We start from the raw sequence: 27,160 nt of genomic DNA, 5'->3' as shown, positions 1-27,160 counted from the left end.
TTAAGGGCACTGCCTACTGCATTGGGAATGGGTTCACTGTACCTCTTCCTCGAGGTTCCTTATCAGTAACGTTTCAAATCCCTGATAAGACTGGTGTCCTGGGAAGTTCCTTAGTATTAATCTGCACAATACAGGTAGACAGTCACAGTTTAACCCACCCAAGGTTTCCTATTCTGGCAGAGCAATGGTTTAAACCATTTGCGCTTGATTCCAAAGCCACTGTTCTTTCTACTACTTGAAAATTTCATAAGAGGATGACAAATAATCCTAGCTTTTACCTAATTTAAGGGAAAGATGTAATTTACATTAAACAAAGTTTTAACAACTATATTTTTTGAACATATTATTAGAAGAGGTGACTATTAGGAGCATTAAATCTGAGTAGTCATTACTAAACAAAGTTCAGTAAAACCATTAAATCATGGATTCAGTTACATAGCATTGATTATTATGGTGTCTCTTTCACTGCAACAGTTTTAAATTTGTATTATCTTCATCCACTACATTAATAACAGGGCTCTTACTGGGATGGTGATGGAAAGTAAAAACACTCAAGCCATTATGCAAAAGGAACAATAGTATTTAATAGATTAACAGAAGATTTACACATGGTACGTTTAAATTTGAACTTTTTCTCTTTTTGGGGGTAAGTATGCAAAAAACCTCAATGGATTTAAGATATGACCTGTGAAGCTGAATCTTAGTGTATCTATGTTTAGAAGAATGATGTTGACAGAGAGTATATTGAAGTACAATTATGTTTATTAAGCAAAAGTTAAGTTAGTTAAATTTTTTAAAGAGTCAGGCTATTTCTGGTAATGCTGCATATGTTTTAAACAAATTATTTAAAAATGTAAACCATCATGTTTTTTGTTAAAATTGAACAAGCTGTTAAAATTGCTACAGTATATATATCTCATGTAAGCTTCCCAGTACTATTTTAAACAAATAAATATTGTAGAAAAAGCACCAGAAGCAGTCAAGGCAGCAGAACTGTATTCATAGAAAAATAAGCCAAAACCCTCATCCTTTTGTTTATTCCTCACTCCCCAAAGGAGTTACAGTACTGAATGAAGGGATTTTCAGCTGCATTTTTGAGGTCACAATTACAGCTTTAAATGATTGCCCTCGAGGCTGTGGCTTTTGCAGGCAATCTGGTACAGATAAATTACACTAAAATAAAACTATTTTTGTTATATTAACACCGAACTGAATGGTGGACCGAAATGAACAGATAAGAAAGAAAACCAACCTCGAGTCTCACTCTTTCTCTAAAGTGGTAATGTTTCTAGTTTTACTGAAGCATTAATTTTCATAAAGTGCAGTAACAAAATAAATAAGATGAAAAAAGCTTTGAAGATCTATATACAACTCTGAGATTAAGATAAATTACTGATTACGTTCTTGATAGCCTTTTAACGCTGTGGAAGCTGTAACATACATGAAAAGCTCCATTGATCCAGGTAAAATAATTATTTTTTTCCCCCTTAGATCAATCTAGTATTAAGGCGTATGTACTTATGCTAGCTTATTCTGTAAGGCAGGGTTCGAGTAAAGGGAAGACTGATGTGCTATAGGCTAAATCCAGATACTGTCAGGTGCTGAGCATTATTCCTGGCTTCAAAATAAGATGTATCTGTTTCGTCGTCTGGTTGGGGTATGAAAGGCATTGATTGATGCTGTAGATTTTCCCAGTCCACATCACTGAAGAGAGGATGATGTTTCAGCTCTTAGGAAAAGTATCAGACAAAACAATATTATGACACCATTACCTAAGTACTATTTTATAGGAATTAAGGAGAGACTGTCTCACATGGACCTTGCCCTGACTGACTATGCCTGTTTCACAGACTTTTTTTTTTTTTGGCCGTACCGTGGCATGCGAGATCTTAGTTGCCCCACCAGGAACTGAACCTGCATCTCCTGCACTGGAGTCACAGAGTCTTAACCACTGGACTGACAGGGAAGTCCCCTAAAGCAATTTTTAGAGCTCAGTTTTCAAATGTATGCATCCTCACTTTACGTTGGTTTTTGCTCAAATCCCACTCTTCAGGTCTTCCTGACCACCCTGTCTGAAAAATAAATCTCTTGCCCTCACTTTGTACCTTCTCACTCTGCTTTCTTTCTCTTCAGGTACTTACCACTAGACGGCGCCATGTTATAGTTGTATTTGTTTACTTTCTGTCTTTCCACTAGAATGTAAGTTCTAGAGCTTAAGCACAGGGATTTCAGTCTGGTTCATCCCTAGGGTACCTCCTGTGCCCAAAAGGACAACACTGCCTGGCACCTAGAAGTCACTCTATAGGATGTGTTAAATAAATAAATAAACTGTTGACCTGATTGGAGGGAACACCTAGAAGCTGATGCAAATGACATATTACTAAAGTCCATTTTCCTAATATACCCTACTTCACATGGAAATGCATTTTGAGTCACAATCCTTAGTTGTCTCTATATATACCTTGTGACAAAAAGGGTTTTAAGGCAGCTGCTAATGAGATTTACTGGAGTTTCAAAATTGGAGTTTAAAATTAATTGGAGTTTCCTTCACTGGCCAAAAAAAGCTTTGAATGGGCCATAGTGCACTAATTCTGTCCTCTCTGAGGCAACCTGGCTGTGAAGATAATGCAACAAGGAGCCAGAGTCCATGAAAATATTTGTCAATCAATAATAATATCAGAGAGGAAGCAGTAAGAAATGATAGAACAGGAAGTTTGGATTAAAAGAATTTCCTGTATTTGTTGATGGGTAATTTTATCAGCCTCTGAAAAACCTAAAAGCGCTGACAAGATAAGATTCTTTGGGGTACCTGCTTGAGAGTAATAAAATTCAAGATCGCAACCTGATTGCACTGAATTTTAATGTTGAATAAAGACATATATCAACAAATACCTAGAGGGCAAAAATAAACTGAAAAATTTTACACCAATTTAGCTTATCTGTCAGATTATCTGTAGTATTGTACTAGAACTTGATATTAACATTCATCCCTGAAACAAATCAAGGGTAAAAAGTTTACTAACACAAAACCTTACCTTTCATGCCAGCTCTCTTTGTATCATCAATGGTTAAGAGTATTTCTACAGCACTTTGAGCCTTATCAGATAACTTTTCTTCACCTTCAGGCCAAGGGATATCTATAAATGCAAGTAAACTTGTTAATCACTGCTCAAGATAATAGTACAGGGAGATAAATGAGATGAATCTATCTTAATAGGAGAAAAAGAATCACCTCTTTTCAGAATATTCTGGAATACTTGCTGCGGCGTTTCATCATTGAAAGGGGGAATTCCTGTTAGAAACTCAAACAAGCAAACTCCAAGTGCCCACCAGTCTACTGCAGGACCTGGAATTTAACAGGAAGCAGCTGAACTTGCAAGCGATTTCTGTAAATGTATGATTAACTAAAACATTCATACGTGGATATTTGGGCACAACGAAGGCCCAAAGGCTCATTTCCTAAGACTTTCTTCTGGCTTCAGGAGGTGTGAAGACCCAAGTTACCTTCCTTTAGGCAATGTGGTAATTATTTTCTTGGAAAATAGAAATTTAGATTAGCCATTAACATGGCTAGCTAAAAAAGAGTTAAAGCTATCTTTTGCCATTTATTAATAACCTCTGATATTCTGGATACCTATTTGTGCTAAATCCTAAAACACAACCAAGGAAAGCATTTGATCTAAAAAATTATTCTCTAAAAGAATACTTCTCAATTTCAAATCAAGAAACAATAACATTCAGATGATTCTATATCCCACTCATTTCACAAAGGAATGAGATGAGGTAGTAATATTAATGCTAATTGGAGGAAAGCCTTACAATTTTTTTTTTTTTTTTTTACAAATGGTTTTAATATAGCTTTATTCCTTCTGAGAACATAGGGGGACAAATCAGGTTAACAAAAAATACTCAAACTATGGCTTGAGGAGATAATTAGAAGATAAGTCTTAATAAATAGGTAAAACTTGTTCCTAAATAAAATCTTTGGGACTTCCCTGGTGGCGCAGTGGTTAAGAATCCACCCGCCAATGCAGGGGACACGGGTGGATCCCTGGGCAGGGAAGATCCCACATGCCGTGGAGCAACTAAGCCTGTGCACCACAACTACTGAGCCTGTGCTCTAGAGCCTGTGAGCCTCAACTGTTGAGCCCACGTGCCACAACTACGGAAGTTGTGCAACAAGAGAAGCCACCGCAATGAGAAGCCAGTGTACCACAACGAAGAGTAGCCCTTGCTCGCCACAACTAGAGAGAGCCCATGCGCAGCAATGAAGAACCAATGCAGCCAATAAATTAAAAGAAAAAAAAAAAAGTCTTCCAAAAAATAAAATCTTCATTGGAAGCATCATTTGTATACAAATTTTTTTTTTAATTTTTAAAATTGTATTCATATTTTTGGCAGTGCTGCGAGGATTGTGAGATCTTAGTTCCCTGACGAGGGTGCGAGGATTGTGAGATCTTAGTTCCCTGACGAGGGATTGAACCGAGGCCCTCCATAGTAAAAGCGCTGAGTCCTAACCACTGGACTGCCAGGGAATGCCCTAAAAAGATTTTTTAGGTGATTACTTTAAACATGACCTTATAATCTGGCTTATACTTTGTTTAGTTATGTCTATGAACAAAATGTTTCCTAAACAAAGGTAAATTTCAGTTCAAAAATGATTAACTTCAATATAAATTCCAGAACTAAATTTGCCTGAAAATTACTCTTTAAAATCAATTTCACAAAATTCATTACTGTGGTTAAGCAACTACTACCATTTCATTTTAAACAAGTAGGGAAAAAAAAAAAAAAGTAGTAGGAAAGCATCTTGGACTCTGCCAATAGAAAAAATAATCGCATGCATTTACAGTGCCTTTTCATCTGCAAGCCACATAATCCCATTTTCCCAAAGGGACACAGGGTACAAAGAGTCTCTAGGCTTCTATTTTTATAGTAATCACTATAAAAACACACAAACCATCTCGGTTAGTAGGCCTTTTAAGCAGCACTGAGAAAGAATGATTCCTACAGATTAGATAATATAACCAAATAACAGAAAAGTAGGGGGAAATCGGGAAAAAATGTGCATTTTAATTTATCTTACTTAGGTTAGAAATTAGGACCCTTTTCCCAGCTCAGCCAAAAACGTACTCATGTCAAAAACATACATGATTTCTCCATGGGTATGTCATACACACCCATATCCTTGAGTCAAAGTCTAATAAGATCATGTCCTGTGATAAATCGTATTATCAATTATAAAAATAAACCAATTATATCATTAGCCAGAGATACAGAATGAAGTTGTTTTGCACTACTGGCTTTCTAATTTAAAACGCACTTCTATAATTTGTATATAATACTGTTAATTCCTCTTGATTTTCTAGTAATGATGGAATGGAATGGCTTAGAAAATTCAAGGCTTTTTGTAGCTGCTAATTTTAATATTTTTATCAAGCCCATTTCTTCTGTTGCAATAAAAAGCTATATCTACCCTCTCTGCTACCTTTGAAAATTATTTAAAAAAAATGCCACATGCCTACATTTGTTTTCACAGAGAGGAGCAATCTCTCTGGATGTCTTCCTGCTCAGAAGACAGAAGACAGTTCATTTTTGTATTTCATAAGTGAGCTGAAATGAAAAAAAAAAAAGTTGTATGCAGTGTGATCTAGTTAGACTTTGATTGTTCAGTCAAACGTGCTTTGCCACATTCCTTTATGGGGAAGTTCACTCACCCGAAGTCAGAGATCCTGCATGTAAGAAAACAGGAGTTAGGTACATTGTTTTCAACTTAGGAGTTTATTCTTACATCATTCATTGAACTAGAAGCCAGGTATTGTGCCAGATATAAGAGATACAAAGAGGAAGAAGAGAGCTTTCCCCAAGGAGAAAAGAGCCTACGCCGGGAGAGACAATACAGGTGGGTAATTGTAACACAGTTTAAGAGACCTGAAACAGACACATGCACAAGAAGCTATGGAAACTCAGGCCAGGGTCCCTAAGTCTCCCTGGCTGAGGGGAAGACAGTGGCGGGCATCAGAGAAGTCTCAGCAGGATGTTTAGAATTAGAGAGGTTATTACAGGAGAAAACTAAAGAGCTGAAGTGAGTGTTTCTGGGGCCTGCGATTCCGGGGAAGAGGTTAGAGAGCAGGGAATTGTGTTTTTTAAAATTATAAATTGCTCTCTATTATTTATGTTAAAATATGTATCAAATTACCTTTGAGGTTTACTTTCAGACTGTATATTCAGTTGGAGAAAATGTAAATTGTAATATAGGAAACAAGCTAACAAATCTGTGACATAGCTAAAGGGACAAGGTACAAAAATTAGTGAAGTGCCCAGAGGAACTTAGTTACTTTGGTGGATGAAGAGAGGGGAATATGAAATGTGTGCACTTTCAACGTTGTAGAGATTATGAACAACGGTGAGTGAAGGCTGCCAAGAAGCTCTCCAGGAGTGCTAGGTAGAAGGAGAACTCAGACTCCAGACACACAAGTGAATAACTAGTTCTCCGTAATTGATCAGGGGATGCTTTATGGAAGAGGGGACATTTGCACTGATGAGCAGATGAGACCAAATCTGACAGGAAGGTGATTGGGGACTGGCTTTTCTACACTCAGGCAAAACAGTTGTGCAAAATAAGGAAAGTGTGATAATAAACGTGTCTAAATAGAATGGGAAGATAAGGCCTATAAAGAGACTCTTAGAGATGAGACTAGCATGAGAGCTCAGAGCCTCAAATCAGTGACCTGGATTTCTTCTTGCAGGGAAGAAGGAGCCACCATGTGTTTCAAGGAGGAAAGTAGCATGAACTCCATTATGCTTTAAGAGGGAAGGTCTGGTGGCAGTGATTACAGACAACAACAGCATGAAGCTGAGGAGATCAAAGAGAAAGTTATTGAATGAAAGGGAAAGACGAGGTTCTTACATGGAATAGTGGCAGAGATGAAAAAGCGAGGAGACACACTACAGAGATATAATTAATTGGATTTAAATGCCTGAAGGTAGGGATAATATTTGTGTCACCATGAAGACAGTGAACAGAGAGAGGGAACAGAGGAAGAGCAAGCTGCAGGACAAGTCGAGTTCTTACACGTAGCATCTGAATGACAGCAGGATACAGGATAGGTACTTTGGCCACGTGTCTGCTGCCTAGAGAAAGTCAGGATTAGAGACAGATATTTAGGAAACATCAACACAGAGGTGGCAACTGCAGGCACAGTGGTGACGAGATTAACAGGCAGCAGGTATAGGGAAAGAAGGCTGTAGGGCAGAATCTTGAAGAACTTCTGTATTTAGAAGAGATAAGAGCCAAGGAGCAGCTACAGAGTAAGAGGCATGGGATAGAGAAGAGGCTGGTAGTCTGCCAATAATGACATTGCTGGTGACTGTCAATAAATAAGTTTCAGTTAAATGGCAGGGATAACAATCAGATTGCCAGAGCAAAAATAATTGGGCAAAGACGAGAGGCAGCCTTTGAGAAGTCAGGTGGTGAGGGAAAGACGAGGGTGGAAGCTTATTTTTAGACTAAGGAGAAAAGCCAGCAAAGAAATAACAATAAGGTGTTTGGGGGTGGGGGGTGGGATGGGGAAAATGAGACAGGTGATCAGCAAGGGAGCCCGAAGAACAGGGGAGTAATTAACATCAAGATGTAGAAGAAGGACTTCATGTGATGAGTTGAATCATGTCCCCCAAGAAGATATGATGAAGTCCTAACCCCGAGGTCCTCCGAACGTGACATTTGGAAATAGGGTCTTTGCGGATGTAATTAATTAGGTTAAGAAGAGATCACACTGGAGTATGACTGGTGTCCTTTTAGGAACACAGCCACGTGACCACAGAGGCACAGGGAGGACACCATATGAAGAGGGAGGGCTGGAACAATGCATCTTAAGCTAAAGAACTCCAAACATTGCCGGCAAACTGCCAGAAGCTGGGAAGAGGCAAGGAAGGATTCCCCTCTAGGGAGCAGAGGGGAGCAGGTCCTGTGACACCTTGATTTCAGACCTCCAGCTTCCAGAACTGTCAGGTGGTACATTTCTGTTGTTCTGAACCATCCAGTTAGTGGTTCTTTGTTAGAGTAGCCCTAGAAAGCAGTACAGCTCATTTCAGAATGTAGGCAGGGGAAATTCTTCAGAGACTGAAAGGGGATAAAGAAATAAAAAATAAAAAAAAGATAGTGAAAAATGTCACCCCTTTACTTCTATGTTGCATTTTGAGGGAGGGCTCATATCAGGTTGGACCCTTCTGGGGAGGGTATAGTGAGCATAGGCTCTAAACAGGAAGAGGCTTCTGTGGACTGAACAGAAGTGCAGGCCCAACTTTGTATTCCTGAACCCAAACTAGAATAGACCTGGGGAGACATTTAGAACAAAGACAGTAGAGGGGGTGGAAGGTGAGGCTTCTCTGGATCACTGAGACTAAATCAGCAGGCCAAGGCCAAAGGGCTGCATGTCTTCTTTTCCTAAAAGAAAGGCCATATATGTGAGAAAAGAGTACTGCACAAGTTCATTTTCTTTTACCTTAAGCAATCTGAGTACCAAAGAAATTTAAAACAATTTATCTCAGAAGAAAATACAGTGATAGACACGTCAAAAACTCAGGATGTGCACGCCTTACCGTGGGCCCTGCCTAACAGCAGCTCAGGTGCCAGGTAGTCTGGGGTTCCTAGAATTCGCCCGGCGTCCACGGGGGCGGCGCCTCTTCTCACACTCTTTGGAGTTCGGTACGGAGTTCCTGACTTGACCTGATTTGGGGTCTGCTAATTTCAAGAGTTTAAGACACAATAAATATCTTAATTCCTTTCACAATGACCAGAAATGCTAAAACAAAAGAAAAGCTAAGCTGCTGTGCATAAGAGACACACTCAAATCCTTGATCAATTTTGAAAATGGTCTCATAACTAATCATAATTATGAAAAGTCCTCATATCTAATGAAATTCAATAGCTTAGATAACACCAATGTTTTCAGTAAGATCTGGATATGCAAGAAACAATGAAACAAGAAAAATTTCTCAATAGGATGAACCAATAAAAACTTAAGAGCAAGGGAGGGAGGCTGTGGCCGACAAATGACCAAATCACCAGGACAATGCGTAAGACTGAACTGCATATAAACAACCTCTGGTGTTAACTGGAATTGACGTTTTTAAGATATTTTGTTGTCTCACAAGGACTCTGTGGGACTAGCAGGACAGGTGTCATTATATTTTACAGACAGGTGGCTAAGAGTGGCTCTGAAGGTGAGGACTTCTAAGTCACTCAGTAAGTTCTAACCAGAAGACAAGTCTTGTAACCCTACATTCGGGGTTTACACTTTCTATATTATGATGTCTCTTCAGAGGAAGAAAAAAATGAAACTTTGGGTTTATAAAGATAAAGGTTCAGGAAAAAAAATCTGGAATATATATTTTTCCAGTTTCTTCTATAAAGAGATCGCCTAAATATGTCCTTAAAAAGGCAGTAAGGTAGACGGACTTAAATTTTGTATCTCAGAGTTGCTGTGATGAAGTGAATATATGTGGTTGTAAACGTGAAATGTAAATATGTGAGAGTATATGGAATAATACAAATGAAGGAGGCTTTGGAGTTAGGAATAGTAAACATTGCTACCTCTTTACCTTTCTGTACGAAAACCTCAAAGGAGCCATAGATTCCTAACAAGCAGAACAAAACTATATGATTTATATTATATAGTCTAGCTGCCAGGCAAGTGTCTGGCCTTAATAGTTCATTTTTCTAAAATCTAAAGGACAGGGGACTTCCTAGGTGGCACAGTTGTTAAGAATCCACCTGCCAATGCAGGGGACACGGGTTTGAACCCTGCTCCAGGATGATCCCACATGCTGCGGAGCCATTAAGCCCGTGCGCCACAACTATTGAGCCTGCGCTCTAGAGCCCATGAGCCACAACTATCGAGCCCATGTGCCGCAACTACTGAAGTCCACGCGCCTAAAGCCCGTGCTCTGCAACAAGAGAAGCCATGGAAATGAGGAGCCCGCACACCACAATGAAGTGTAGCCCCCACTCACAACTAGAGAAAGCCTGTGTGCAGCAACAAAGACCCCATGCAGCCAATTGATAAATAAATATATAAAATCTAAAGGACAAAACATTAGCAAGTAATCACGTACCTGATAGGGCATGTAGGATCTTTCTTTCTGAGTAGGGGTTATAGCCATGGGATAGGAACCACTATAGGCATATGAAATATCCATCACATCGAAGGAAGTAATGCTCATTTTGGATGGTTCTGAGCTATTGGAAGCATTAATATGACTGTTAAAACTCCGAAAAGCCACAGCATTTCTTTTAGAGGTTGTCTTCAACGCCTCCAAGGAAGGGGCTGACATTTTTTGGTTGCTGTCTTGGATGGTGGGACTCGCGTCACCTCTCGGCAAAGTACTATCTTGGCAGTTGGGTGATATGGGAAGTAGGTCTTCAATATTCGATTCTTCCAACGAGGATTCTTTGAGGCTTTTGTCTGGATCTAAGGACTGCCTTCCCAGTGGACTCTCCATGATGGAAATTCCAGGAAAAGATGAATCCGAGTCCATGTGAATGCTTTTAGGAGTTCTATCGTCATCGGAACAGAGGAAACTAGAACTTAAGTAGTCCTTCTTACTGTTCTTGTCACAATCGTCATCTAGTTCACACATGAGGTTTTTTGCTATCATTGGGACAGGTGATTTTTCTGGGGTTTGTTGTTTATCAATTAAAGCACTGCCCACATTCTCCTTATTAGCACTGTCCTTTTGCTGATCTCTGTGCACCGACAGCTTAAGGTCCTGGACTTCAGCTGTCAAGCCTGTCCTTTGATTGGCATAACCATCTCTCATCTCATTACTACGCTTGTACTCTATACAGTTTTTTTTACTCTGCATAATTTCCTGACAAGGACTGGACTCAACTAACTCAAAACTTCGTTTACAAGTTCTTTTCCCAAGGTGCTCTTCAGTCACCCCACCGGAATCCACAACCCACTGATGTGACTGATGGAAACCAGACTGGCTTGTGTCAGCGGCCAGATGACTATTATTTACGTCCAGTTCTCTTGCTTCCCAAGAAACTTCCCCAGAACAACATTTCTTAGCAAGGTTTATACAAGAGTTTCCACTGGCAGGATTGGCACTGCTGTTATGAATGGGAGAAACGGCTACCTCAAGATCACTTTTATTGATACTTTTGGTCTCTAGGGCATTTGTAGAATTTGTATGTAAAGGCTTTTCGACTGTATTCCAACTCATCCTTGTAGAGTCCACTGCGTTGTCACTTTCCTAAGAGGGAGGAAAAAACACAAAAACATTATATAAAGCTGAAATTCTTTAACCTTTTAAACCTTTGGCCACTTATGTGGGATAACCGACCCCCTAAACTGTGATGCTACCTCTTCCACTTTCCAATGGAAAAATAGAAGGATAATGGGGAATTAGAAAGCAATATAAACAACTATAGTATACATTTATATACATGACTTTGAGTGAAACACTGGTATAAAATTTAAACCAACTATTCTGTAATATGTATTTGATGGTGTATTATATGCTATTTAAATTGGACAAATTAATAGGAATATATTCAGGCAAAATTGAGGGTAAGGCTACATTACGCATATATCTGCTGTGCGATAGGGATGACTGTTTTGAATTTCAAGCACAGGGCTTGAAATACAGTGAATGGAAAACTCAGACCAAAAATATTGTTTATGTAAACATGTATCACTTCATACAAGTATAATAAAACCAAGCTGACGAGGGTGAAGCTAAACTAATGGCAAGTAGCGCTGACATATATACACTACCACATGTAAAATAGGTAGCTAGTGGGAAGTTGCTGCATAACATAGGGAAATAAACTCAATGATGGGTGATGACTTAGAGGGCTGGGATAGGGAGGGTAGAAGGGATTCGCAGGAGGGAGGGGATATGGGGATATATGTATAAATACAGCTGATTCACTTTGGTGTACCTAAAAAACTGTCACAACAGTGTAAAGCAATTATATTCCAATAAAGAGCTTAAAAAATTAAAAATAAATAAACTAATGGCAATTTGTAATTAAAAACCCAAAATAACAGGAATTAAAATCCATTGTCAACAAAACAAATTGATGATGCATTGATAACAAATTGCTTTTCCTGAAGACTGTGTGAATTCCAACTCTCTGCAGGTGCTCTTGTGTGATCAGAGTTTTGGACATAATATTGCAAACAGGCACATGGTCATCAGGATTTTTACAAGATTACTCACAGTGAATCTTCAATAAACCCTAATAGTGCATATTTTTGATATGTGAAAAACTGAACTTTATTAACTTACTTAGTAATAATAAGGAGCAGTTAGTCATGAACAAAAAGACAATTCCTAAAGTAGAACTCACTGCTCTCAAGCACATGATGCATTTGGTGATTAGCACTGTTTATCAGGGGTCCCCGTGGTCCGTCGTCACTTCTCTGACCTAACCTGAGAGGCTCTACTGTAACCCAATCATTGCATTCCTTAGGGATGCAGATGAGGGAGGAAGAAGGTGAAGCTGTGTGTAGTCTGAAATATTACACAAGATGCCTTCCTGAGTAGAAAAGAGGTTTAATAATAGTAGTAGGAATGGAAATCTGGTTTTTCCTGAAGCATTTATTACCTATAGGGCAGCCAATAAAGAGAGAAGGAAAAAAGACTGAGAAACCCTGCCTCAACTAAAAAAGAATTTGACCTTACTCCTAAAATACACATATCCAACAAGAATGAAGAAAGTCACATTACTAAGGCTAAGGAACAAATACAGTCCAATTTTATCAAATGGAAGGTCTACTCTTAGTATACTAACATTATTCTAAGCTAACATTATTTTATCAGCATTCTATAAAGGAAACTTTGTTATATTTTTAGTTCTCCTCAGCTTTAATAGCTTTTAAAAAAGCCTGAAACAGAATACATAAGTTAAGTAAAATAACTTTCAGTAAATTTATTCACTTGGAAAGCAATCTCCTTAGAATAGATACTTTCAAAGACACACCTACATTACCTTTGCGGTCTAAAAGTTATCTCTGACCGAGAAGAGTTATCACTCCACTAAATGAGAAACTGGCAACAAACAGTATAGAAGGAGGTGTATAAGTTTAAAAATAAGACACAGGTTAAAAAAACTCAACAATCTAATGTCTGTGTCAGCGTAGGGAATTAAGAAAAAAAAGAAGTCCATCTAGAAGCGAAACACTTACTATTAATATACTGCAAAAATAAAAAAAAATGGAATCTTATATAGACCAAACAGCAATAATTTTACATTTGAATGAGAAATGAAACATTTCAAGAGAATTTGACAGAATAGATAGGAAAATGAGGAACACCTTGACCGCCATTCATGTAACCGTTTCATTTCTTTACAGAATTTGTATGCAAAGGTATAAAGCGTTTCTATCATTAATCTGACACACACAGATGGTTTTTGGTAAGGGGACTGTCACTCTGACCTGGCCGTCCTTTTCCCATCTGGGACTGCTGTGGCACTCGGACTCCACGCTGGATAGGAAGGTGTGGGACTGACTGCTGGTGCTGGATGTCGCCAGCCTTTTCCTCGACTGGAGGAGATGGGACGTCAGACACTTCACAGGCATCCCAGGGCGGGAGGCAACCGTTTCAAGACCTGTGGGGGAAGAGAAAACATTGACACTTATGTCACATCTTTCCTACTTCCCTGCTGATCCTGAATCTTTACAGATAATTGGACAAAGTATTAAGTATTTCATATCAGAACTATTTCTATGTAAACATTACTTCATCCACAAGGATGGCTTCAGGTGGTTTTCGCATACAAGTATTGTTCTGAAAGTTAAAAAAACAAAGCAAAGGGACTTCCTTGGTGGTGCAGTGGTTAAGAATCTGCCTGTCAATGCAGGGCACATGGGTTCGATCCCTGGTCCGGGAAGATCCATCCCACATGCTGTGGAGCAACTAAGCCCAGCCTGTGCTCCAGAGCCCGTGTGCCACAACTACTGAGCCCACGTACCACAACTACTGAGCCTGCATGCCTAGAGCCTATGCTCTGCAACAAGAGAAGCCACCGCAATGAGAAGGCTCTGCACCACAACGAAGAGTAGCCCCCGCTCAGCACAACTAGAGAAAGCCTGCACGCAGCAACGAAGACTCAACACAGCCAAAAAAATAAATAAAATAAAAATAAAATTCTCAACAAACAAACAAACATAAAAAAACAACCAAAGCAAAACTCTCAATATTCATGAAGTAGAAATCAAGACAAGTGAGTGGATTTATAATTAGGAGGAAATCCATTTTAAATATCCATGATCCAATCTGAAACTTTTCTTGATGAAGGACCATTAACGATGTGCTATATCCAGATGTGCTAGAAGGCTGGAATGGGGCTACATTTACTCAATTCAATTTGCACTTAATTAAAACTATGGCTTTATTTTAATGTTGAGGTTTATATGCTTACAAGTGTGGAATTATATACATCCATAGAGACTTTTTTACACTACCGGGTAAAACAAATAATAGTGACTTGTCTAAGAGTGAGCCAGTGCAAGAGAGCAGCACCATCTATATGATACAAGTTCCTGTATCTTATAAACAAACAATGATGCTAAAAACTGTTGCTCCTGAACTTGAAATGAGATACAATTGATGATCATGCTTGCACTAAAAATCACAATACATGCATATAAAGATTTTATATGTATATAGAAAGATATGTATATCTTTTTCTTGTTTTCTCTGTCCTGAAAAGGGTGAACATGATTTTCATCCCAAGTAAATTCTTAGTTTATCCTAGTTTTTTTGATCTAATAAAACTTGAAATTTTAAAACTAGAAGGAGACTTGAAAGTCCATCTAGAACAACTTCTCTTTGGCACATAAATCCTCTCAATGGGATTCCTGAGCCTCATTGGACACTTACTTTGACATCTGAGTAAACTGCTCAGCTGCCTTTCCCCAGTGACTCGGGAACCTGTGTCTAATCTACTGCCTGTGCAGGCTGTATATTTGCTACTGAGCTCTTCCTAGATCACTGATATGATCAGACCATTCCCTGCTTTGGAAGTTTTGGTGGCTCCCCTTTTTCTACAGCTTAACATTTCAGGCTCCCTGTAATGACACTTGATTCTTCTCCAGGTACCTTTCTTCCTTTTTCTTTGCGTGTGCTTCCCATGCTCACATGTTGTCCTGTTGTCTGAAGATGGACGATACTTCCACGTGTCCATGCCTTTGCTCATGCCTCTATTTGAAATGACCTTTTCCAATATACTTGGAGCTATTAAGATCCTGTTTCTCTTTTTAGGTCCCACTTGGCTGTTGCTATATCTTTATTTAGGACCAGTCTTGATTTTCCCAGTTAGCATTGATCACTTTTTGTGTTAGGTCACAGTATCCTGCCTGTGGCATTTATTTTACAGGATTGTTACTGTTATCCCTTTGTACCTACAATCACCACTAAATTACAGGTTCTCTGGAGGCAAGGACCTCTCGTATTCATTTTCATATCCACTCAAGTGACCAGCATGGTGCCTACCACATTCTGATCAGATTAAAAAATGGCTGAGGGAGACGCAATCATTTCCCTTAAAAACGAGGCTATAAATCACATCTGCATATCCTATATTTTAATAGTTTTCTGGTGTTTTTTTTTTTTGGCCACACCATGTGGCTTGCAGGATCTTAGTCCCCTGACCAGGGATCAAACCCGGGCCACAGCAGTGAAAGTGCAGAGTCCTAACCAGGACCACCAAGGAACTCCCTAACAGTTTTCTGTTTATCAAAGTTATATGTATATGAGTGTGTATATGTCTGTGAGTGTGTGTGTGTGTACATATATATATGTCAGCTATTATGATTTTAACAAAAATGATTTTGATTTTTACAGAAGTATTTAAAGAAACAAGAGGAAATTGTCAGTGGACAGAAAACTATGTTTGCAATCAGGACTTGACCCACTTACAATTACGTAACTGAGAGTTTTCAAATATTAATTTCGTCATTTGTAAAATAGACGCAAGTTTTTTCTGTCTATCTGTCCATCCAAGATATGGACAGATTTGAGGACCAAATTCAAAACAAGGTAACATCTATGAAAACAACCAACACTAATACTCTTCTAAGCAGCATTATTCACATTCCCAAGATGATGAAGATGCGTGCTGAGAACTAAACTGTCCACTGGTTGATTATAGAGGGTGAGGTTAAATGCTATACAGATGTCCCACTTGCCTTCTTTACTACTCGACTTTTGTCTTTTATTGTGTAATAATTTAAAAACCATACCTTTACTTCAACTACTTTATTTCAGAACCTTTTGGAAATAATTTCATAAAGGCATACAACCTTACAGGTACTACATCCTTCCATAGACTCAGTATAGTAACATTCACCTAGTGATCATTACAAAGTTATAGCTAATTGAAGAATTAGCTTGACATTTTATTCTGTTGATTTAAAGATCTGCAACAACCCTTGTCAGAAATGTCATTTACATGATAAACTCGAGGAATGCCACAGTGTTTGAATATTTGCATTTCAAAATTGTTAAACTGATATTCAAAATTTAAAAATTCCAAAATACTTTGTTCCTCAAAAGACACATTTAATGGAATAAACTACCTTTTCTTTTATACTCACATGATTTTAGTAGTTTGCTAGAATAAGGAGTAATGTCCTTTTGATCTACAGACATAGGACAAGTTAGTCCTTGAGAAAGCTGTGATGTTTCAGATACATGGGTTGAAAGAATATTTGCGGAGTCTTGACTTTTTTCTGCAACTGGTGTGTTCTATTAAAAAGAGAAAGGCAAAAACAAATGCTGTGATATACCTTCACAAAACCACCACATAAATGCATAGGCTGCTATGACACCTAACACCTAGAAAAACTGAATTCATTTAAATGGCAATCATGAAAGGGCCATATTATGTGAGTTTTTTTTTTATCAGGTACTTACAAATCCCAAAGAGCTGATGAGAGATAATACTTGTCCTGGGGTTCTGGAATAATCTTGTCTAGGTTTAGCCATAGATGGTGTTGTAAGAATATCCATCATATTGATATCTATGTTTGGAAAGAAAAGTATATGATATTCTTCAAAAACTTCAACTGTCATTGACTAAGTCAATACTTATTTGTTCTGAACTTTGCCTCGCTTTCCACACTGTTAACATTATCTATAAAGTTGGCTCGTGCAAGACAAATACAGCCAGGAAAGCCATCACACCATACAGTAAACATGTACAACTAAGCAGACAGAGAAAGACAAACACCATATGCTCCCTCTCTCTATAGAATCTGAAAAACAAAACAAACCCCAAGTAATCTAATTAAGTAGTAGAGAAAAGTCTTGGATAGATATTCTCTAAAGATATACAAATGGCCAAAATGGTTATAAAAAGATGCTCAACATTAGTAACCAACAGAAAAATGCAAATCAAAACTACAGTGAAATACTACCTTACACCTATTAGGATGGCCACTATCAAAAAACAGAACCCCCCCTGGAAAATAAGAAGTGTTGGAAAGAATATAGAGAAACTAGAATGCTTGTGCCTTGCTGGTAAATTGTAAAATGTAAAACTGTGCAGCCACTATGAAAAACACAGCAGAGGTTCCTCAAAAACTTAAAAATAGAATTTGATTTATATGATCTAGCAATTCCACTGCTGGGTACACACCCAAAAGAATTGAAAGTAAGACATATTTACATACTTACATTTATTGCAGTATCATTTTCAATAGCCAAGAGGGAGAAGCAACCCAAATGTCTACCAACAGGTGAATGGATAAAGAAAACGTGGTGCGTATATAGGTATATGTGTCTGTGTATATATATATATATATATATATATATATATATATATATATATATAAAATTTGGCCTTAAGAAAGAAAGAAATCCTGTCACATGCTACAATATGGATGAACTTGAGGATGCTATGCTAAGTGAAATAAGTCAGTCACAAAAAGACAAATACTGTATGATTCTACTTATTACAAGGTATCTAAAGTAATCAAACTCATAGATACAGAAAGTAGAACTGTGGCTGCCAAGGCTTTGGGAGAGGGAAATAGGGTCTCAGTTTCAGCTTTACAAGATGAAAAAGCTGTAGGATCTGTTGCACAGCAATGTGAATATAGTTGATATTACTAAACTGCACACTTAAAAATGGTTAAGATGGTTACCTTTTGAGTTTTTTACCACAATCAGAAAAAAAAAAGGAGAGAGAAGAAAGAGAAAAAAGAAACCAATTCAGAAAAATCTGTATGCTCAAATACATTTTTCGTACTATTATTTATATTAAGTTAAATGTACACTTTGGGAGCCATCTTCAAACTAAACCATGCAATATGAAAAAATTAAAACAACATATAATTTATGATATAAAAATAAACTCATCAGCAATATCACCCTAATATAACATTTTTCTCATTTGTAATTTTTTCTAATACCTTGTCTGAAACTCAAGAAGTTAGGTTTGCCTCACAATTAAAAGATGTTTAAATTTTAGAAAAATAAATGACAAATATACTGTATAGTATGGAATATCCCTAGTGGCATCTCATCTAACAACCTGTACTTATTACTGCTGTGAAAAGTATGGGCAGTCACGTGAGGTAGGATTAATAAAAACTATAAACAGCCCACATCCACTCAGGTCACAGTATACCAAACATGTGAAAAACCTTCGGGTTTTCAAAATGTTTAAAAATTTGTACTTGCAAATAAAGAACTGTAGATTTTGTATTTATTTTCAAGTATTTATTATCTCATAGTTAATTAGAAGCCCAGTTTTTGGTTCTACTGTTCATTTATTTCCATCCTCTGCCATCTGAGTAGATAATCTTGGATTGGCCAAAAAGTTCGTTCAGGTTTTTCTGTAGGATATTACAATATGCTACTAAGTCAAAGCTATCATTTCTCCACATTTCTATAATAAACTTCAGTAATTTCTAGTTTCTCCCTATTAGAAACAATATTGTTACGAACAATTTTATTCATATATGTTGTTCTTTTGAACCATTTCCCTAGAATAAATTCCAAAACACAAGTCACTAGGTCAAAAAGAATTAAAACCTTTTGTTTTTTAAATCATACTGGTAGATTTCCTTTGGAAAGAACCATGCTTATTTACAATGTCCCTAGGAAACTTACTGTGCTTTTTCTGCAGTCCCATTAACACTGAATCTTCAGTTCTCCTTTTTTCCCCTTTTCTTGGGCTAGCTTAATAGTGTAAAATGATTCATTTATTACTTTTTAGATTAGCATTTCTATTGTTACTACTAGTGAAATTAACAGACTCCTATACCCATATGTGTGAATTCTGCATTCATTTTCCCTGCCCCTTGTTTATCAAGGTAGTGGTCATGTCTATTTGAATAAGTTCTTTAGATATTAAAACTGTTTATCATGCTGTAGTTATCTTAGTCATTTTACTGATGTTTAATTGGTCAGCACCAGTTTCGGTAGGGATAAAAATACAGAAGAACAGGGAATTTCCTGGTGGTCCAGTGCTTAGGACTCAGCGCTTTCACTGCTGAGGTTCACTCCCTGCTTGGGGAACTAAGATCCCACAAGTTGCACAGCATGGCCAAAAAGAAAAAAGAATTCAGAAGAACAGAAATTTTTGGTTCCTCTTTGAAGATCCAAAGATCTTTCAGGACCTTTGAGGATTTAAGAATATTAATCCCTTTTTTATCTTTAATTGAAAGAAGATAACATTATATCTTTCTAGCCTATTTTGGAAAACATGATCATCATCAAATTTTATTCATTATAAACTAACAAAGAAAAGAGTATAAGTTAAGGAAATGTAATGTCTAAAATGTGTTGGATTTTTAAAAAGGCAGTTACTTGCTATGTTTCTTACCTCTATTCAAAGTAACTTTGGAAAGGCCGAAATCTGTTAGTTTAATATGACCTTCATTAGAAATAAGCATATTGTCTGGTTTCAAATCCCTGCACACAAAAAAGACAAAAAGCAGATAACTAAAAAGAGCTAGTGTTGATTTTAGAATTACCAGGGGAAAAAATAGAAAATTACAGAAGAATCAAACCCTATTTATTTTCTCTCATTGGTGGCTTTGAAAGTGCAGAAAATAACTCTCAAAAGCAAACTATATTTCGTATATCTGAATCTACAAGAAAGTTAACTATTTAATGCTAGATTATCTTTGGCATTATTCATTACATATTCCATTAAAAGAAACTTCATTAGGTAAAACAAACCTCAGGTGAAAATCATTTTCACCTCTTTCAAGGAGGGTAAGATTAAGCTTTAACTGAAAAGAGCCACTTAACCTTTCTTTGCACAGAGCAAAACATTGTAAACCTGCTGGGATGATAAAATATAGCACTTCTGTATGAAGTACAGCTAAAGGAGTGGAAAAAAGATCCAATATTTCCCACAATAAAATGGAATACCTGTGGACAAAGCAACATACTCAAAACATACAGGGAGATGAAAGAAGAGTTGATGGAATTTCAAAACTCATACAAGGTACTACTAAATTTTAGATAACCCAGATATGTGGGGTTATGCAAATATTTAAGACAAATATTTAATACATAATTTGATTACTTGTGCTTTAAGTAATAGTTAAATCACCTGTGGATGATTCCATGTCTGTGAAGATAGTCTAGAGCCAATGCTACTTCAGAAATATATTTCACAGCCATCTCTTCATCAAAATAACCATATATGTGTAGGAGAGACTTGACATCTCCACCGATGAGATACTCCATTACCTGTCAGAAAGGAACATAAATATTGCAAACAAATATGACTGCTTTAAAAATATCTTAGTTGAGCATTGCGGTTAGCATGGTCCTATAACAGACACATTTTCTTGTTATCACTCAGTACACATCAATACCAGGTTTGCTCACGCTGCCATACACTTTTTTAAAATTAATTAACTAATTAATAATTTTATTGGCTGTGTTGGGTCTTTTTTGCTGTGCGTGGGCTTTCTTTTAGTTGCGGTGAGTGGGGGCTACTCTTCGTTGTGGTGCACGGGCTCCTCATTGCCGTGGCTTCTCTCATTGCAGGCACGTGGGTTTCAGTAGTTGCAGCACATGGGCTCAATAGTTGTGGCTCACAGGCTCTAAAGCGCAGGCTCAACAGTTGTGGTGCATGGGCTTAGTTTTCTGCGGCATGTGGGATCTTCCTGGAGCAGGGCTTGAACCCGTGTCCCCTGCACTGGCAGGCGGATTCTTAACCACTGTGCCACCTAGGAAGCCCTGCCATACACTTTTTAAAATTTAAGTTAACCTGTTCAGTCTGAACAAAAATTCAGACTTACGGAAAAGGTGTAAAAAGAGTAGAATGATTACTCTTCATCTACATTCACTTATTGTTAGTGCTTTGCCACATTTGCTTTCTTCCTCTCCACATATATGAATGTAAAAGTAAAGGTTTATACTACTCATCAACATGATTACATTACATAATAAACATAATAATGTAATTATTAACATCAACACAAATATCTTCTGTCCATGTATTTTTGTCCAGATTAAACCACTTAATTAAAAAAATATGGTAACATTAGCAACTGGTATTAATCTACAACTTTAAAATTTTGGCTGAATAATTCGAGGATACAGTTGAAGAGGTTAAGATCTGCCACCACCAAACTCTTCATTGTGTATCTCCTAACGAGGACATTCTTATCTAACTATAAGCATAATAAAATTCAAGGAATGCCGGCTACAATAATGCTATTACCTATTGTATAGTCTGTATTCTTATTTCTCGGATTATCTCAGTATTGTTCCTGATGGCCTCTCTCCTCATCCCTCATGCTCAGGCCAGGACCATGCATGGGATTTAGTTATCATCTCTCTTTCACTTCCTCTAATCTGGAATAATCGTTTGCCTTTTTTTTTTGGCAGCGTGGGGGAATTGGGAGGGTGGGGTGTGGGATAGCCTTTCATGACATCTGATTTTTTCCTCAGGATTCAACTCAGGTTTTGCATTTGGGGCAGGAATACTACACAATCAACGTTAGTGCACCCCACCCGATGAGACTCCTAAACAAGGTGGGTTCCGTTCCTGGTGATGTTAACCTTGACGACTTAGTTCAGGTGGCGACTTCCAGGTTTCTCCACTGAAGAAATATTTTCTCCCCTTTTGTAATTCGTAGGTAATCTGGGGAAGATACTTTGAAACCACAGGGCAAGAATAAAGATGCAGGTGTAGAGAACGGACTTGAGGACACAGGGTGGGGGATGAAGCGGAAGCCAGGACAAAGTGAGAGAGTAGCACTGACATATACACGCTACCAAATGTAAAATAGATGGCTAGTGGGAAGCTGCTGCATAACACAGGGAGATCAACTTCATGATGGGTGATGTCTTAGAGGGCTGGAATAGAGAGGGTAGGAGGGAGTCTCGGGAGGGAGGGGATATGGGGATATATGTATAAATACAGCTGATTCACTTTGGTGTACCTAAAAAACTGGTACAGCAGTGTAAAGCAATTATATTCCAATAAAGAGATTAAAAAAAAAAAGATACTTTGAAACCACGTAAATACCCTCTTTCCCCAACAAACTTTCAAGCACTGAGTTTAGCATCATAAGACTATGGCTGGTTCTTGCCTGAATTCATTATTGCTATGAGGTTGCAAAGCTCTATTATTCCTTCCACTTGTACCAGTCATTATACTCAAAATTTTCTATAGTTTCAAGCTATAAAATATTGCCTACTATGAATTTGATAATATAAGGTCATGTCTTTTCTCTTTAAGGCAGGCTGAGTCTACAACCTGTCAGCCTACCCTGCAGATTTTGGACTTGCTGGCGCCATAACCGTGTAGGGCAATTCCCAAAAATAAATCCCCCCTCTCTCCACACACACACACACACACACCCCCCATTGCTCTTTTTCTTTTTTGAAATAAATTTGTTTATTTGTTTTATTTATTTATTGGCTGTGTTGGGTCTTCATTGCTGCGCACAGGCTTTCTGTAGTTGTGGAGAGTAGGGGCTACTCTTAGTTGTGGTGCAAGGGATTCTTATTGCGCTGGCTTCTCTTGTTGTGGAGCACAGGCTCTAGGTTTCAGTAGTTGTGGCATGTGGGCTCAACAGTTGTGGCCCACGGGCTCTAGAGCGCAGGCTCAGTAGCTGTGGCACATGGGCTTAGTTGCTCTGCCGCATACGGGATCTTCCTGGACCAGGGCTTGAACCCGTGTCCCCTGCATTGGCAGGTGGATTCTTAACCACTGCGCCACCAGGGACGTTCCCTCTTTTCTGCTGGAGAACCCTAACTAACAGAACAGGTAAGGCACTCGGCCAAGGTCATAAAGCTAGTAAATGCAAGAGTTGGAATTCAAACCCAGTTACTCAGAACTCAGAGACTGTAATTCTTAAGTCACTGGGTTCAGTGATTCCTGAATGAAGAAAAAAATGTCAAGTTATTTACTTACCAAGTAGACATTGTTTGCTGACTGCAGTGAATAGTACAGATGGACAATGAAAGGACTTTTGCTCAGGGCCAGGGCGTCCCTCTCAGCTTGTACTTGATGAGTCATATTTTTGTTGATCATGTCTGCTTTTTTGACAACCTGTAGTATGTAACGTGACAACAGACACCTCCATTTTATTTTTTATGACAAAGTGTTGTCAGGTTTCCAAGTTGCCATCACAAAAACAACCAGAGAGAGAAAACATATAGGTGTTGTTTGGACCTCACATTGCCAGCAGGAAACTCTGCCAGAAAAACAGCTAATATGGTGAAAACAGAACAAAACTTTCTTTAACATAGAACTGCTTATCTTGGTATCAAGTGGTAAAAGTATCACATCCCTTTGGATAAGGAAAAAGGTGTAATCAAGTGCTCCCTGACTACCCTGCCTATTAGTAGGAAAAAAAATTCTGTTCTGCTGTTGTTACAACTAAGTCAAAAGATAGTAATGTCCTAATACGCCCCAAGATATTCAAGAACGTAGGCAGAGAGAAACAGTACCTCATCCATTTTTTAAAATTTCTGGTTCTTTGATGGATGGAAATAGAAATAGAAAGAGGGAGAATGTACGTTTGTTTGCCTAGGAAAAAAATTTCTTAAAAATGGTTAGAGTTTACCGAAATTTAAGTCTCAGATGCTGTGTTACAGGAAATAACAAATTACTCTTTTTAGGTCGCAAGGTAATTGGTAGGGAAGCAAAACTATAATCTACATTAAAATTGGAGCCCTAAACTGAATACTTAGTAACATTGACATCAATTCTCAGGGAGATTACAAGGGAAAAAAAGGCATATTTCTTCCAAAGATTCATTTAGATTCCTATTAGAGCATTTAATAAAATCCCTAATACACTGTAAATTCCAGCCTTAGAGACTTTCCATAAGAAAATGAGGGAAATTGACAAAGCCAGTCTGAAACATGATTTCACCTATCATTCCACTAGATTGCAAGCTCTATGAGGGCATGTTTGTTTTGTTACCACTGTACCCAGACGCTATACACATAGCAGATATTCACACAAATACTTGCCAAAAAAAATGTATTGGTGCTTTCATTTCAATGACTGGTTCGTATAGTAGAAGGAAAAGCAAAAAATCTTGGGAAAATATAAAGCAAGGGAGAATCAATTGCAATAGGGTGGGTCTGAAAGGTCAGGAAAGGTTTGAAGTGGGGTTAAGACGAACCTTAGTACATAAATAACAGGTGAAGGAGAGCAGAGATCAGTGGAAGGAAAGCACTTAAAGATGAACCAGAATAAACCTAAGTTCAGAAGCAAGACAGTACACAGCATTCAGGGACGAGCCAACTGTCTGCTGTGGCTACAACATAGAGTATGTGGAAGATACAGTGTAAGTTTACAGAGAGAACTTGGAGCATAAGTGCTTTTCTAAGGAGTTTGGATTTTAGCTTGCATGGAACGGCCTAAGGGACAAAACAGTGATTCCAATAGACTAGGTATGGAAATGAAGGCCTGATGAACCTCAAAAACACCACGTCAAGTGAAAAGAGCCAGATGCAAAAGACCATGTATTGTATGATTCCATTTATACACAATGTCCAGAAAAAGCAAACCTATAGAAAGTAGAGTGATGGTTACTTGGGGCTAGGGGTGTTATGGGGGGAGACAATGCAGATGGACAAGAGCGGTCTTTTCAGGGTGATAGAAATGTTCTAAAATTGGATTGTGGTCATGGTTAATCCAATCTTTAATTTACTAAAAACTGAATTGTACTTTTAGAAAGAGAGAAAGGAAGGAAGGGAGGGAGGGAGGGAGGGAGGAAGGGAAAAAATGAAGTCCTGTAGTTGGGCAGACTTGGGAATGTATATGAGTCATCAGAATGTATATGAGACAGAACTGACAGGCTTAGTTGAGAGAGAGGATATACAGACTTTGAAGCAGAGGAATGTTTAAGTGACTCAAGTTTCTAGCCTGAATGACAGGGATGGTGGTGTTATTACATGGAGAGAAGGAACACAGGAGGCGGTAGGTGGAGAGGATTGTTCGAAGTTAGGGAAGCACAATTCGGAGGTGCCTGCTAGATAGTCACATAGCAATGCCCAACAGGAAGTTGAAACCGAGTCAGACTGCTGGCTCCTTTCCTTTATCACGATCACTGGGTGCTAAGATGTGAGTAATCTGAAGCTAGGGGACTGGATAAGAATCAAAAGTGGCTAGAACAGCTTCAAATACACTGAAAGCTCTTGAATGCTTTGGAATGACATGTACCACTGCAAGGATACTGGAGTGATGTGGCACATATTTCAGCTTCGTCTTTACGTATAAATACAGTCTATATTTATAATGAACGGTCTGAAGAGAAAAGTGGGGTTTAAAGACACCTTTGGTTATATAGGTCAGAAGTTAATCTACATCACGGCATGCCGACTGCAGTTAACAATACCACATTGTACATCTGAAAGCTGCTGAGAGAGACCTTAAAAAGTTCCCATCACAAGAAAAAAATCTGTAGCTGTGTCGTGATGGTTGTTAATTAGACTTACTGTGGTGATCATTTTGTCATATAGACAGAAACTGAATCATTATGCTGTACATCTGAAACTAGTATATGTCAATTACATCTCAATAATAAAAGAATCTGTCAAACTGATAGAATTAAAATATAATTTGTAAATAACTGTTTCAAATGTAAAGTTTCGACACTAACTCTGGGAAAGCCCAAATTCGTGAAAAGGATTCAGAAGTTCTGGCGTCTCCTAAGCTGTGCGAAGAGAAGGGCGGGGCAGAGGCGCCACCGACTTGCCCGCGCTGTCACCCCAAGTGAGAAATCACCTCGCAGGGCTTCGGTGGCTTCAGCGACCCAGGCACCCAGGCTAGTCGTTCCAATGGCCCTGGGCCTGCCCAGTTCAAGGGGCGGGAAGGAGGGCCAAAGCGTCGGCCTCTTTCGCTTTCTTTAGTCCTTGACTCTTACCTTCACCGCATACAACTTGCTGCCTTTCTGCCCCAGATACACCTTCCCAAAGGCGCCGCGGCTAATGGGCTTCACTATGGTGAACTCCTCAATGGAAGGAGGTCGTGGCACCGGGATCCTATTCAGGCACTCCTCTGTTGCCGCGCCTCCTCCACTCTCCATCTCGCAGTCCGTGGTGGGCTCCATCGCAGGCCGCCCCGGATGCAAGTTTCTAATCAGCAGCCAAGGCCCCTTCCAGAGCCACAACTCCCGCCAACCGGATTCAAAGTGAGGCTCCGCCCCCGCCGCGCGCCTGCGGTGACGTCACCCCGTCGCTGCGTACGCCATGCCCAGCCCAGCACGGCCCCGCCCCTGTCGGCTGCCCCGCGTCGACGCAGAAGCCAATGAGCGTGAAGGCGGGGCTGCTGGGAAATTCTTGAGCCAACCACAGGCTCTTCCAGGATGACCGCAGCTCACCCCGCGTGTGGTTACTGGAAGGGGCGCAAACAGTTATTGGCAGACCCGGAAAGTGATGACGGGGGCTTGAATCTGAATCGAGGGGATTCGAAGAGTTTTCTCTCGAGCTCCAAATGAGGCTGGTGGGATGTGGCCCTCATCCCACTATTTTTATCTTTTTTTTTTTTTTAACTCCTTTGCGGCCTCCCACCCGCGGGAGAAATGGAGACCAGTTCGGTCTGGCCAGTGAAACAGTGGCCAGTGAAATCACAGAATGTGGAGAAACTGGATAAGCAGGAAGCGCATGACTGGTCCTGTAATTTAACGTTCTAACAGGATGTAACTTG

The 27,160-nt window shown here is 38.8% G+C and overlaps 1 protein-coding gene and 1 long non-coding RNA gene across 6 annotated transcripts; one reads left to right on the top strand and one right to left on the bottom strand.

Annotated features, from left to right (window-relative positions):
• Nucleotides 1–576: 576 nt before the first annotated feature.
• On the bottom strand, nucleotides 577–26,652 carry MASTL (microtubule associated serine/threonine kinase like). 5 transcript variants are annotated; one of them, XM_057730546.1, is made up of 13 exons: nucleotides 26,379–26,624; nucleotides 23,411–23,548; nucleotides 20,588–20,727; nucleotides 19,850–19,938; nucleotides 16,933–17,039; nucleotides 16,614–16,764; nucleotides 13,452–13,624; nucleotides 10,117–11,259; nucleotides 8,602–8,743; nucleotides 5,718–5,732; nucleotides 3,233–3,346; nucleotides 3,036–3,137; nucleotides 577–1,729 (listed from the first exon to the last, which is right to left on the bottom strand). In XM_057730546.1, exons 1-13 carry the CDS (start codon nucleotides 26,562–26,564, stop codon nucleotides 1,572–1,574), a joined length of 2,658 nt encoding a protein of 885 aa, XP_057586529.1. In that variant the 5' UTR covers nucleotides 26,565–26,624; the 3' UTR covers nucleotides 577–1,571. The 5 variants fall into 5 exon arrangements, with proteins under 5 accessions (XP_057586529.1, XP_057586530.1, XP_057586533.1 ...); XM_057730547.1 differs by having other exon boundaries at nucleotides 8,602–8,740; XM_057730550.1 differs by lacking the exon at nucleotides 5,718–5,732 and having other exon boundaries at nucleotides 8,602–8,740; nucleotides 26,379–26,652.
• On the top strand, nucleotides 20,296–22,859 carry LOC130850968 (uncharacterized). The gene is made up of 3 exons (XR_009053087.1): nucleotides 20,296–20,479; nucleotides 21,940–22,023; nucleotides 22,733–22,859. It is a non-coding gene; the product is annotated as an uncharacterized LOC130850968 (long non-coding RNA).
• Nucleotides 26,653–27,160: the final 508 nt, after the last annotated feature.

This window comes from Hippopotamus amphibius, chromosome 4 (genome assembly GCF_030028045.1).
Source record: "Hippopotamus amphibius kiboko isolate mHipAmp2 chromosome 4, mHipAmp2.hap2, whole genome shotgun sequence".
In the NCBI taxonomy this organism is placed as follows: domain Eukaryota; kingdom Metazoa; phylum Chordata; class Mammalia; order Artiodactyla; family Hippopotamidae; genus Hippopotamus; species Hippopotamus amphibius.
The sequence above is the reverse complement of the archived record's forward strand: the minus strand, read 5'-3'. Positions and strand labels throughout refer to the sequence as shown.